Source organism: Eretmochelys imbricata, chromosome 10 (genome assembly GCF_965152235.1).
Source record: "Eretmochelys imbricata isolate rEreImb1 chromosome 10, rEreImb1.hap1, whole genome shotgun sequence".
NCBI lineage: Eukaryota > Metazoa > Chordata > Testudines > Cheloniidae > Eretmochelys > Eretmochelys imbricata.
Genome location: NC_135581.1, coordinates 67,699,569 through 67,714,978, shown reverse-complemented (window position 1 = coordinate 67,714,978; position 15,410 = coordinate 67,699,569). Strand labels below are relative to the sequence as shown.

The following is a 15,410-nucleotide window of genomic DNA, read 5'->3' as shown; positions in this document are numbered from 1 at the left end:
TGGTTGGCCCAGAAAACAGTTTCATGAATGAATGTAATGTGACTTTAAAAAAAACCCATGAGGTTACAAAATTAGACAAGTCTACTTTGTGAGACAGATGCCTAGTAGGTAACCTACATTGACAGTGACCTTCCACAATGCAATAATATTTTCACTCTGATGAACTACTGTTTTCTTCTTCTTCTTCTTCTCTACTAGGCACAAACATGCTTTTCTTCAGTTTCATGGCTTCTTATCGGTCATCCACCTACCCTTTACTATAGTAAAAAAATTCTGCGGCCCAAACAAGAAAAAATGTCCAACCATTCATGTATGTTCGAATAGCCATATTCCTCTCATAAAGAAGGGTCCGCCTCCTCTCTCTTCTCCTTCTTGCCTTTTTAAGAATTTAGGACTGAATGTTATAGAGCAGACTTATGACAAAAGCTGAGCCAAGAATAATAATCACTTTTATGCCCAAGTCATGCCAAGTTGTAGAACAAAGCACATTTACCTTGAAGTTCTAAACTACTAAATGCAGTTGTTTATGACAGATATGAGGGCAAAATACAGTAGATGCTCATCTCTCAGACCTGACACCTTTTTTTCCAGTTGCTGATTTTACAGCAAAGAAAAAAATAGGAAGTGTCATCCCAGAAAGCAATTCAGGGCAATTACATGTCACTAGCTGTGGACAACTGGTTGCTCACTTACAATACACTATCAATAGGTTCCTTAACAGGCTGAGCCTCTCCACGGACTAACCTGCCACGTCCATTGCTAATTCCCAGATTCAAAATTTAATTATCTCCTATTCTGAAATTATACAGAATTTACAGGAGTAGAAATATTCTGTTATATGAGAACCCAATAGTCATGAAAAAAAAATACAATTTTTTGCTTTGAAGTTTACCCACACAGGACAAAGCCATCACAAAGTGTTGAGCAGGGAACAAACCTTCCTTGGAAGGGAGATGGACACCCAAATTAGTCTAGTCTAATCTATTTCCAGCCTGTATAAATCCTGTTCTAATTTATTTAGTTTCTTCAATTTATTATTTCAGTTTGGTTTTGTTATTATAACTAATGCCCTAACAGATTAATTTTAATGCTTATTTCTAGATATTAATTTTTATTTAAAAGATCTAAAAGTATTTCCCCATCCCCGTTTCTTCCTATTGTTGAGCAAGACCCTGTCCTCTCCATGTTAATCACTCCCCGTCTGCACAGGATGGGAAGGTTAACCACCCCGAAGCACTGTTGTACCCCAAACCCAGAAGAGCCTTCTCCACCTGGTACTGGAGTTAGTACAGGGAGCAGGGAATTAGAGACTGGGGCAGGCCAGGAGGAAAAGCGGATGGCAAGAGATTGCAAATTGTCTCCCCTCCACCCTCTACAGAACTTATGCACATAACCCTTCCCCCACTCTGGGGAACTGTCATGGCCACAGAAGAAACTGTGTGCACCGTGGCCAAGTTAAGATAGCTGGAGCAACTTTCTGGAATTCTTGATCTTGCAGTTAGTACTGCCTTACAGCTATTTTTGCTGTTAACTATGTATATAGAACACAATGACTGCTGTAATTACAAACACACTTTCAAATCTTTCTCTGCAAAATTAATTTTTTTTTTAATAAGGACCATACTTTGCTTCACTGAGGTATTTTTTCTCTTAAAAAAATGAATCGCATATATTTGTGGATTGTTTAGGAATTGTTTAGCTTTAAACTCGAAGACTAAATACAAAAGAATTTATAATTGGCTAAGTCACTGACTTTCATAATGGCATTCAGTGTTTAATCAGATCATTATTTCAATGTGAAATTAATAGAACAGTCTAATCACTAAACCTCTATGGTTTTGATAATGAGAAGAAGTCTTGGCAAAAACAAAAGTGTAATTTAACGATACTATTCAATTATCAACCAAGTTAAACACTTTAATTGGCTCGTTAAAGCTAATCATCTATTAAAATACTTTAGATGTGAATACGAAAACATGAGGCATTAAGTCTTTTAAATGTATTGAAAATACGGGGAACACTTTTTTTTAAATCCTCACAATCATGAATATATCTAAAGTCTTCCAGGAAGAAGTCAATTACAACTAACACCTGATTTTGATGAAAGTTCTGAAACCTTAACTTTTGATGAAATAATCCAGATACCAAAAAAAGATTAGATCAGAGGGTTTCTGCACCAATAATACATTACTTAAAAACTGCCAGATAGATGCAGGTTTCTCCAGATTTATGGAAGTAGCTTACTCAGCACAGATGCATTGTTAGAGGTTTTTCAAAGCAGGTCAGTGATACTCAGAACTATGGATTTATGTTTCAAAATACCTACCAGAGTGGAAAAGCGTAATCCTATTTGTGACTACGTGTATTCAACTAATACTAGCAGAATTTATTCAACTGAAGAGGAAATGCAACAAACATTAAAATTTTGCAAATATATTTTGCACCTAAGTGCCATTTTCACAAACTACAGTCAGTCATGCATGTCATCATGTTACAAATCATTCATTAAAAGGCAGATGGGTTTGTTTTGGAAACATGACTTTTTTAAAAAAATACATATCCTAAAGAATAAAAAGTGGGATACAAGTGTCTACAAATATCTGAAAAATGTAAAGCATCAAGGAGGGAGATGAATGGCTAAGGAGGGTAAAACAGACAAAAGAAAATGTAGGCCGAATACCCAGGGAGAATGGGGGTAGGAGGTTAAGAGTGAATTCTAATGAGCAGTGGAAGAAGTAAGGGGAAGAAGAACATAGATGAATGCTGGCGTCTGAGGAATCCATTAGCTTTGCAAAGTCAATATCAAACGCAATCTGTTTTTTAGGAGCCCAGATTCCACTTAGAGCATAGGACTGACAATTATTACCATGTAATTTTGGCCAGAAATTTGAAATTAAAACTAGCTTATTAAGGTTTTAGCCTTTTGTGATCCGCTTGCGTAAAAGCTGACAGCATATGTCTGAAACATCTCCATTTCGTAAACAGGTTTTGATCCTGCTGTGAAAGTGGGCTCTTCTTTCTAATTATTCCACTCAGATATTGGAGTAGCACAATTGGCTCACTAGGGAGAAAATATCTAAGGTTTGGACTCTACATAGTGTGTGGGCTATATTTGTAAAGCAGGCTGAGAAAGGTGCCTTCTCATGGAATGGAAGAAAAAATAGCCACATTGAATGTTAATTAAAAGTTAAGACTAAGACGACGACAAAGTTGGTAAATTACATCACAGATATGAAAAAAACATATACTAGATATGATTTGTACCATATGAAATAACAAACAGAACAGCACCATCTAGTGTTCAAATTCATTCTCCATAAATCCAATGCATCATTCCCATTTGTGAATGACTATTCAAATCGACATAATCTAAAGGAAAATACTTTATAAGCATAATAACTGAAAAAACAGAAGAAGCTAATAGCATAGCTCTCTTTGCACATCACCAGCCAATGACTACATTTTTTAAATGAATTAAACATCTCATCTCAAACTTGTTTCAGAAAATGTATCTATTTTCAGGAAAGGAAATGTATCTGTGTGCTGGAAAGGGAAGATTTTATATTGCCTTCATCTGGAGGTTATTTTGGCAATTAAGCATTTGAGTTCTCGAAAAATCAACTGTGTAATCAGTTTAAATGTAATTGTGCTAATTGGTATTCTCACAACCAAAATTACAGCTTAAAACCAAGTATTTTTTTCTTACAAAGTTCCGAAACTCTCAGCAGTCGATCATAAACAAATCTTTTTTGCATAATATCCAGGTAACTATATTAAATCTATAGCTATATTAAGTCTAAAGCTGAATGGAATATATTAAAATGATCATTCAAATACTATATATTACAACTGTGATGTTTCTGCATCTCACAATGTTAGAAATGCAAAACACATTTAGAAATAGTTAACCTTATGATCAAACTGAAGTTTTTAGGGCCTCCTTGAAAAATAAATATGACAAGAGAAAAATGGTTTGCTTAATTCACTGCTATTATACCTCTTTTTAGGCTGGATAGGGCAAAAAATGAAAATGTAGAGATTGTAAATTACAGAACTGTGTACTGAATTCTTTATCAGTGTTTACAAATGAACATGTGGAGAAAATAAAAATATTTAATTACAGAATTACAAAACTGTGGTTACACAAACAATTTCATTGTCAATTCAGACTCAAATGCAGATTTAAAATAATCTCCAACTAGGAAAATATACCATAAAACACTCAGAAAATATAAAAAGACTTAAAATGTTGTCTAGAAGATTTTGTTAGATCACAATATAAAGGAAAGAAAATTCATGTGAGATTTTAGCATCAATGAATTGTCTGTGTGTAAAAACTATAGAGATAGTAGTCCTAATTTTCAAACATTAAATATGGCAATAAGCCACACCAAATTCCATTAAGTAAGCGAGTTTCAGCATATGAAGACTAAGTGAAACAGTAATAGGCAAAGATCTAATATAGTAAGAAGACAAGTATTTTCTTAAATGCTTTTCCACATCTATATTCATTCATTCTGAAAAAAGCAGTCCTAGTATTCACAATGATACAGATGTGAAGAGGCTACTTAATAGAGTTGTAAACTATTTAAAATGCCCTAGAGATTTACAGAGATTAAAGGTTACAACTAATCCCATTATTATGAATGTCTCAAGGAAATGTAGTTCCTCTTAATAGAATCTGATAAATTATTTGAGTCCGTTTCATCTAAAGCACTCCACTGTCACAACAAAAGGGTGTCAGAGAAACATGTTACCAAACAGTGATCTTTGAATAATAATGAGCAATATAGGTATCGTGATGGGCTTTTGAGTAATAATGTTGTTTTCCAAATAAAAAGAGTGCTTTTTAGATTTTGACAAAAGATTTAAATTAATCTTCAACATGTACACTAAATTTTCAAAATGAAACATGAAGCAAAAGAGTCAGTCTTAAATTTATTTAGTGCTCCTTCTCCTTGTTTAAGCCACTTGATATTATTCAAAGAATAATGAATAACTTCCTTACACCAAAAGCAATCTATCAAAACTTTCATTATAACTTAGTTACATTGGAGTGATGGAACCTTAGTTGGAGGTATCTAGTGTTATCAACGTGGATGATGGCCGAGTGGCACATTTTTCTTACCTTGGTTTGTTGCGTGGTAATGTTTTAGCGTCAACTGCAAACATTTTGGAAACAAAGACAATGACAGGGGCTGTGTCTTCACTGCTGCATTTCATGAACACTAAACAAATGTGAAAGGAAATGATAACGCAATTTTCCAAAACTGTGGATAAAGATGTCTATTTTTTTATACATACTTTTTCTTTCTGTTTTGTATAGAACATGTCAAAGGGTAAATTAACAAGAGCAGGGGACACTGATTTAGCATTAATATTCACTAAGTTTGCTTATACCTTCAAGTCTGTTCCACAACATGAAATCAGAAGGGGAGAAAATCTGTGCAAATGAAAATTCTGAGTAATGGATGACAAGTTACAAACACTCAAATAAAATGAAATAATCTTAAAATATCAAAATAACATTTAGGACGTTGGTTTAGATTAGACTGAAAAAGAAGGCACAATTTAACAGTAGAATGCTGAACCATCTAGCGTATTGTCTCAAGTTCTTTTATTTCTTTCAAAAGTAAGGCCATGGTCCTCCAAGTAGCTATAAATGAACTGGATGTCAGTGTCTGCATGAATCTCCACTGATTTTAATGGGAGTCCAGCAAACATGGAGCTCCTTGTAGGATGACTGACCTAAAACCTCAATACGAGGTGTTTGTATGTTATTTCCCTCTTTTCAAATTCTGTACTTTTGAGACCACTGTAAATGAGTTCCATGACACTACAACTGCCTTTACATTTATTTTTGTACATCTCTGAGCACATTTTGTATATCTACAATAATTTTTCTTTAACTGGTAAAAAACAATGTCAAATGGTAAACAAAATAACAAATTCCTCTGACCAACTTATAAACATGGAAAACTAACTCTTCTCTTGACCTGATATAGTCAGAAAACACCCTGTAAATTATTTGGCCAAACAACCTACAGGACTATTACTATGAAGCAATAAGACACTCACTAAAATAGCTAGGAATACAATTGTATTTTCATAACTGAAAACAATCAAGAGACATAACAAGGAGGAGATTTCCTCTGATTAACTTTTATTGCCATAATTTTCAATGTGGCTTATGGAGGTCAATATATTTGATTGTCTTGCTTCATTAAGGAATGTGTTAAACAGTTCCCACTAGTTGAGAAAACAAAACCGAAGGACTGTCAATTGGACAATGATAAGCTCCATCCCCATGGAGTTCTCTCATCCCTTGAAGTTCTCTCAAACATAATGTCTTCACTATAGAAATGAAGTTATGTAAATATTTTGGTAGCCAATGTTCAGATATATACTTTGAGCCGTTATTAGCATTTTAAACATATATCTTCCCTCTATTGTTAGTTCTCCTGGAATACTTCCTAAAGCAGAACAGAGGGGATCTTTTTTATTAAATTGTATTACAATCGTATTCTGTAATAAACATGGGTCCAATGCAAATCAAACTTTTCACACAACCCAAAAATGTGTGGTTTCCTATTTGATTATATCCTTTCCTACAGAAAGCTGAAAAATCTGATTACATTTTCTTTAGGATTACTAGAATGTAGGGGGAAAATAAGATGTTTTCTATTGAAAACCTAGAACTGACAACTATTAACTGATCAAATGTTCTCCTATACAGATAAGCCATAACTATTCTTAATGGACATCTGCAACACTCAGTACAAAAAAGGCTTCCCCATTCAAAATGCCAGAATTAATTTCTACACTATTTTTAAAATAAATAATGAAGCATTTTCTCAATAATAAATCCATATGTAATCATGGTTTAAATTCTTAATGCTATCTTCAAGCTTTCTACGATGAAGTTACTGCCTGTACAGACTCAACGGAACAGCTTTCTTTGTTATGAACAACAGTTTCCCATGGAAATAGGTGAAGATGAGCCTGCTAGACTACCTTTCCACACATTGCTAGGGTACGCCAGACTAATTTGTTCTAACACAGAATTAAAGGTTATTTAAAGACACAGCCAATTCAACTGAACATGATTTTTACACTATGATAACATCAGATGGGCATAGCTGATCAATATACCTATAAACATCAGATCCAAGTTTAAACGTTGTGACAAAATTTCCTCCTCTGCCTTGGTGGGTTCTGCGCTTATTGGCGGATTTGCTCACCTCAGAGGTTCACGGCAGCCCGCAGTTTGGCCACTTTCGTGGCTCAAAACTGCCATTCGCTCAGTTAGCCTCATCACTTGCCAGCATGGGGAAAAGAAAAAAGAACAATCCCAGCAGTCTCTGCTGATCCACCTAGTGGATCGGGGAACAGGCCAGAGACCTTCCCTTCTGGTGGAACCCATAGTCCAGGTCAACTCCTCTGGTATCAACTAGGGAGTTGGTTGGATGGAGGGATGGGGGGAACCCGGACCTGCCCTCTACTCTGCATTCCAGTCCAGGGCCCTGTGGATTGCAGCTGTCTACAGTGGCGCCTGTAACACCTGTGTGACAGCTACAACTCCCTGGGCTACTTCCCCATGGCCTCCTCTCAACACCTTCTTTATTCTCACCACAGGACCTTCCTCCTGATGTCTTATAATGCTTGTACCTCTCAGTCTTCCAGGAGTATGCCTTCTCACTCTCAGCTTCTTGCGCCTCTTGCTCCCAGCTCCTCGCACGCACCCCACAAACTGAAGTGAGCTCCTTTTTAAACCCAGGTGCCCTGATTAGCCTGCCTGTCTTAATTGATTCTAGTAGCTTCTTGATTCGCCGCAGGTGTTCTAATCAGACTGTCTGCCTTAATTGTTTCTGGAAAGTTCCTGATTGTTCTGGAACCTTCCCTGTTACCTTATCCAGGGAAAAGGGACCTACTTAACCTGGGGCTAATATATCTGCTTTCTATCACTTTCCTGCAGCCATCTGGCCTGACCCCGTCACAACACCTAGTGACTATATATTTAACTTGGTATAGCAGTCAATTCCCTCTCCATTACATTTGCATTTAGTTCTAGACAACAGGAGACAATGCTTACCTCCTACCCTTCTCTCAAAACCCTGTACACATAATTTCAAGCCATCAATATATTGTATTTGCAACCTGAGGGGGTCGAAAAGCCATGCAATACACAAGGTCTCAAAAACATACTGAACAATAAAATAAGACGCCTAATACTCTAGCACAGCATAATCAAAGATCTGGTGAACGACAGCATGTACACTAAATGACAGTGGCAAAGCAGAGGTTATACAGATACTTAAAGACAGATATGGTGAGTGCATTTAAAAAAAAAAACTGACATTTTCAAGCTGTTGAGAGAACATTTACTTACCCTTTTTCAGTTCTTGAGTTTCTGGGGGTAGAGAATCAAAAGTTCTAGCTCCAACACACATCAACTTCTCTACCCTCTCAACAGTAATATCAAGAGGACTGGGAAGTTTACTACACACCATAGCTAAAGCACATTGTTAAGGATGTACAGAAACTTCATATACGGTTCTTTATTAACTAGAAATTAGGTATATGCGTCAGATATTGTATTTATCAAAAATGTTACCATTTGTGTGCACCAACTGCCAATGTAGTAATCCTTCAAAAAAAGACTTTTTAAAATATATATATTTATGATCAAATAAACTACAAAATAGAAGCATATTGTAAGCCCATCCGACCTCAAAAAACTTCATAACATTATTTCTTTTAAATGTACGCATACATGCAGGAACACCAAGATGGTGGAAATCAGAGATTAAGTACTTTTATGTCACTGAATATTAGAACAGAGAAAATAGGTCAATCAGTATACTTATTTGGATAGTATAAACTGCTTTAAATTTAAATCTCAATCATTTTATCAATAACGGAAACAGACTGAAAACATAACAGGTAAGATTTTTTTAAATTCATTAGGACTATATCAGCAAACATCAGATTACAAAGGAACAAAACCACTTGCAGTGGTGACAAAATAGAATTGAAACTAGAATTGATCCGGAGTGTAACTCTGGTGAGAAGCTGAATCAGAAATGGAAGACATGCAGGGAAAGATGACTCCATGCAGAGAGATGCCATGTTCACATGCCTCACTAACTAGTCCACAACAGATACAGAATTTAGAAAAATTTTATATGGATAATTAATGGACAAGATCTACAAAGTGACTTGACAAAAATGCAGCTTACTAGAAAAAAGTAACAGGAAAAGAAAGAATTAAGAGGGTATTGAACTGATAAAGTAGACTAAATTATTAGATGAAACTGACAGGAATTTATTGCAGTCCCAAGACATCCTCCCTTGCCAACAGAATAACCACTGCAACAAGTTCTTGGAAGACTGGAGCAACTTTTGACATCAGTAAGTCCTCCCAGCATCAGAAAGCAAAAAAGTGTTTAACTTGCAAAATATGGCTAAACATGATCTCTTTTTGGAAAAAAATGACTTTTTTTTTTTTTAAACATAAACACCAGCTTGATTAACTTATTAGCTTCTTTTCAAATAATTATAGTCAACTGTTCGATATACAGTGGGCACCCTTACAAACTATTTCCCAGTGTGCAGTGATTCTGGCACAAATCATATTCCATGTTGTGATAGGTGCAGGAAAACTATCTGGGCCCATTAAACAAAGAGTTAACTACAGTGCAGTTTCATTCTCCCCTTGTGCAGGTGCTCAAGAGAAAAACTATAAAGAACAGCTATCTTGGAAGAAGGGGATGGGAGGGAGAATGCCTTCAACTACATTTTTATAATCACATATATTAGTTCAGGGGTTCTCAGACTGGTGGTCAGGACCCCTCAGTGGGTTGTGAGGTTATTACATGGGGGGGTCACGAGCTATCAGCCTCCACCCCAAACCCCGCTTTGCATCCAGCATTTATAATGGTGTTAAATATATAAAAACAGTGTTTTTAATTTACAAGGGGGATCGCACTCAGAGGCTTGCTATCTGAAAGGGGTCACCAGTACAAAAAGTCTGAGAACCACTATACTAGTTAAAAAGACAAAGATGTATAAAACTAGATTTCTAGGTGATACCTTTTTTTAAAAAAACATTTTACACAAATTATACAAAAATACATAGGTAACCCTTTGAAGTCTAAGAACTGCTGGTAAACAACCAAATAGCTTTTTTCTTAAGGATACAGAGCACTGCCTGGGATATGGGTAACCATTGACAGCAAATGGCATTGAGATGAACTTTAGGATCCGCATGATGTGACTCACGTGCACCAATTTTCAATCCCAAAGAGGTGACAATTTTATCTATTTTCTCTTTGTCTCTATGGAAAAAAACAGCAGCAGAATGACGTGTCACAAGCATCTACAGTATTTGATTGTGATAATCAGAATATTTCAAGAATCTTCATCTCTGCAAAAAGCATGTGAAAAGGATTCAAAGAGAACATTGGGACTTCTCCTACCTTTTCAGAACAGCTTCATATAGACTCCAGATGTTGTCCAACACTAATTGCACGAACAGAGGTTTCTTTCCTTTTGACTAGAAGAGCACACACAGTATTTAGGAGCTTGAATAAACATTACATAGCCGATAGCTTAGCATTGATCAGTTTCACAATGAATAGGTCTGTATGATTAAACTACAAACCTCCATAAAGAGTGTTTAAAACTAGTCATATTAGATGAAATCTGTTGTTAATCTGTCTGTATATAAAGTGAGGTTAATCAACAGCCCTAATCAAATTTGGATGGAGTAAATTATTGGACCACATGCCAACAAAAAAGTCAAAGGACAAAAGGTTTAATTTTTAATAAGAGAGACTTATCAATACTGATCATGCCTGTCCTGAGTCTGGTTATACTTAATAAGTATTAATTCTCACTTCTACAGACAGAAGAAAAACTATGTTAAATGAAGAGGGAGAGAAACTGCTCTGCTCTCCCAGGTTTAATAGTGGTTTAATACTTCATACAAGAGAACTGAAGATTCCCAGCCATGGTCTTCATAGGCTAAAAATACCATATTCACTCCATGAAGCAATGGAGTGACTAATGAGACAATAATCTCTAGTCTGCGAGGGTACGTTTATGATGCTTTCCTGGAGCAAAACTGCTCTAAAGCTGGAAGACTCCACAAATAGCATAGAACTGCCTTAGTGGCTCCTACACACCCTACCTCTCCTACCAGCTCTCATCTTTCATTATAGAAGCATGGCTAGCATCTCTGTACCCTGATGCCTGGCTGCTGGTATGCCCTGTATGTTGGGCATGGAAATGAGGCATGTAGGAGGGGTTATGCTGGCTCTAAGATATCTGAGGGTTCCTTTGTGCAAGAATAATCCCTCCAATAGCCAGATTCACCACCAATCTCCTGAGGCAAAGCCGCCCCAATGAATGAGAGGCTATTACTTCTATTTATGCAATATGAATTTTAAAAAATATTGATGGCAGAATTTTCATGCCATACTGTGAGGAATGGAATTAGAGACTATCAGGCTACAGCTCAAATAATGTATTACCCATGGATATTTGACAGAAAACCTTTTATTTGTTGGAAAGAAATTATAAAAGGTCAACAAGGAGCTTCAAAGTAACATGTATCCCAGCAATATTACCTGGTCACCCTTCATTATCTTCTTTGCCTTTGCATTTAGATAATAATCTCCCCACAAGGTCTTCAAAAGTACTCCATGTTTGATTCCAATCTTTTGGCTATACAGTTTTGCAAAATGCTCAATGCTAAAAGAAAGAAAAATCTATCTTGATACAAATTGGTATGCACAACATTGCACTTATCAATGTAAGCCTGTGTCAACTTATGTGATATTCATATCTAAGTAGTCTTGCATCCCTATTTTACCCCCACAGTTTCTACTGTTTTCTCTTTAGTTCAGGACACTTAATTTTAAAAATAACAATATTTAACATACATCTGTATTAGTTTGAACATTTTTTTTTTTTTTTTTTTTTACACATAAAGGCCAACTTGAAGTCTGAATCTGTATCCTAACTAAAGTAACTGACGTTTGTATAATGTCTTGCAACGTGACAGGACACAACATAAATTATTATTCATATTAAGTCAGGAATTTCAAATTCATTTTGCGGAGAGGACCATGTTGCTTTTTAATTAGGTCCGTGACCAGAATCGCAAACTTAAAACCTAAAGCCACGTGAGGATTATGATATGCTACTGATTATTTTTATATATACACAAAAAAAGAAAGAACGCGTATCCACAGCTCCCCGTGACTTTGCCAACATTTATAGATACAATTTAACAAATCTATTAGCTGCTGTAACTACTCCAAAAATTCCTCCTAACTCCCATACACATCAATATCGAGGGAAAAAGAAAGAATTAAATAAAAACCCTAACACCTGCATAATGGTTCCTCACATGGTTTCAACAGCAAGGGAGAATAAATGGGCTTTACAGTGGACACTGAAAGACAACAAATGCAGGCTATTTCAGACCAAGGGAAGAGAGTGAGTTCTAAAACCCCCTTGCTGAGAACACTACCAGCAATTCCCTTTCTTTTATTTTGTGAAGTCTCTAGCTTGGGCTCCTCTGCTTATCGGGACTGCAGAGGAGTAATATCTCTGCAGTACAGTAATATCAGAAGGGAATAGAGGCACTCTTTCAGACAGGTAGATCTTAAGATGTTAGCCCTAAATGGCCTAACTCCCACCCAGAAATCAATGAATAGCTACTACAGATCATAGATCACCTGAGTAATATACTCACAGGAAGATCTATGTAAATCTTGTTAAGCTGTGTCAGCCATGAAACGAAAACATCTCTCTTTAAGTATAGATTTCATGATCATATATTCTTCAATATTGCTTTTGGCACTTATAGAATATGCTTCCAAATTTTTAAAATACACACTACTATTGTACTGTCTGACCATACAAAAAATACATTCATGGAAAAAGGCCAAAAGCAAAGTATGTTATATTTTATAAAATAAATCTTTTTACATGACACATTTGGCAGTTTTTCTTGGTATTTATATGACTTAATTATCCAGTATATTCAAACAAGAAGGATATATCTATTTTGAGTCAAACAAGTCTTGCTAATTGACTTCTAATTTGATTCACTGTGCACCAAAAAGCTATCTTTTCAATCCAAAAAGATTTCTCTTTGAACAGTAAGAAGGGAGATAGAAATAATCATTGTAAAACATTTCATTTCTACATATTGTAGTTTGTACATTATCCCTTGTAAAGAGAGGAAATAAAAGTGAGATTTTATACAGAGAGGAGACACAGACAAATGTATACAGGTGTATAAAATTAGAGCAATGATATTTATACCACACTGGTACCTGATAATCTATCTTCGGAACCTGTAAAAGCTTCTAGTTAGGACTTCACACTCCTAACAAAAGACATTAATAACCTGTCCAAGCCAGCAACATATAAGTTATGCCTATAAAAAAAATTTCAAAAATGTACCTTTTTCAGCAGCTTACCCTAAGGCTTTGGAAGGGAAAAAACCCTCATGATTTGTTGTATGTCAGTGACTGCTGTATATAGATTTACTGCATCCTTTCAACACCTGGACTTGATGAGAAAAGCAGATGAACCATTCACTGCACTGGATCTGGCTAACACTATATAATGACTTCATTTACTCTACCATGAAAACATGGAATCTCCTTAGGAATCGTACCACAAAACACTATAACAGTCAGAACCTGCCTTGATTAAGGCAAATGCTTCATTGATCCACATTTCACCAGATGGTCATGCTGGCAGCCTGGACAGATCCTCCTGAGATTAATTAAGAAGCAAATGCTCCTTTTTTCATTTAAAGGAAATTCTACCACTGCCATCACTAAACCAGACCATGCTAGAAAGATAGAAAGAAAGAAAGAAAAAGGAATAGTCCCTTGGACCAAACAGTTTTCATCCAACTTTAGCAAAAACAGGAAAGCATTTTTCTGATGACAGAAAAATGACAGAATAAGCAGCATGAGGAAACTACTATAAACACCACCATCACTGTTCTGTTTAAGCTGTAGGACGCTGTATACTTCGGAGAACAGGGTAACAGAAGCTATTCTATTACTTATATATAGATGCAAGAATGAAAAAAGTTGACTTAAGTCAAATAGGATTCCAACAGAGGACTCATGAGCTCCAGGAGTGCTCCCTTGGCTGAAATAATGTCCTGTACACGGAGAACCCAAAATAATTCACTAAGAATTTCAAGTCTTAAAACCGAAGGAAAAAGCTTCTACATTTTAGTAATCCATCAAATTAACCTGTGGGGAATTTTAACATTGCGTTGTACTATCTTTTTGTAAACAAACTTGGGCCTATTTTCAAACTTTTTCTTATGTCTGTATTGTACTGCCATACTATAATCAAAAAGCTTCTCTATCCTCTCTAGCACACCAAGGTATCAAATGAGCTCAGGTCATATTCTTAAATCCTTCTACCATGGGAAGCTTAAACAACAATAAACCAGTTTGTGATTATTTATTTAGATTTCAGTCTTTCAAAAGCTTTACATCCGAAGCTCTGGGCACCCCAGCTTAAATTTTAAACACACAAGAACCAGCCCACAGCAGATACAAAGTAAACATTAAAGTAAAAACAGACCAACACAACTCCCTACCTTACCACACTTAATTTAATCACCAGTCACGTGACCAATAAAGCTTAAAAACCCATCGAACTTTCTACTAGACAGAAATACTATTTTGTTACAGCTACATATCAAACATTAACTGATTTGAAATAAAGCACACACACACAAAAAACCACGATACACAAAACCGGTGTCCGAGAAAAAATAATTTGAGCTCATTATGAATTGCAGCTCCAATCTCAATCAGTGCCCCTTTCAACTACTTCCATCCAATTTAGCCTTAAAAATTCCCACATAAATGATTGTTATGAATACTTTTCCCTCAAAGTCAAATAAACTTTGTTCTACACCATTCTCTATGTGTGAATCAAGCCTACATCAAGAATGATATAGGACAAGTGCTCCCTGAAAGTATATCAGGGAGTTTTCACCAGTGTCAAACTCTCAAGACTGAGGTCCTCCCATATTCTTTTCATCTAGCTCTTTGTGTTAGAAAAATAAATATATTTTCTGACATGTTTGCATACAAACCATCTGCAAAGGAACTATTAGGGAAACAGAAGTGACAAAAAAAGAAGTTAGCCAATCAGACCATGTATAGCATCGCTTTTACCAAAAAGTATTACATTCACCCAACATTTATGAACAAGATTATTTTAAAAAAAAGTTAAATATAACAGATTTTAATTTTGTCAAATCAACAATAAAAAATATAAAATTTGAACCTAAATTAATGGGTTGTATTCCTTTAAGTACATGTTAAAGACAAAGACAAGCACTCCACCTTGTG

At 35.7% G+C, this 15,410-nt stretch overlaps 1 protein-coding gene across 2 annotated transcripts in view; it reads right to left on the bottom strand.

Moving 5' to 3' along the window:
• The window catches only part of EFL1 (elongation factor like GTPase 1), a 149,626-nt gene that overhangs the window by 123,022 nt on the left and 11,194 nt on the right, over positions 1–15,410 (bottom strand). For both annotated transcript variants that reach the window (XM_077828055.1, XM_077828056.1), the window contains exons 8-12: positions 11,631–11,754; positions 10,479–10,555; positions 10,201–10,337; positions 8,390–8,512; positions 5,129–5,228 (exon numbers count right to left, since the gene is read on the bottom strand). In XM_077828055.1, the coding sequence (XP_077684181.1) occupies positions 5,129–5,228; positions 8,390–8,512; positions 10,201–10,337; positions 10,479–10,555; positions 11,631–11,754 (561 nt within the window). The remainder of the gene's footprint in view (positions 1–5,128; positions 5,229–8,389; positions 8,513–10,200; positions 10,338–10,478; positions 10,556–11,630; positions 11,755–15,410) is intronic.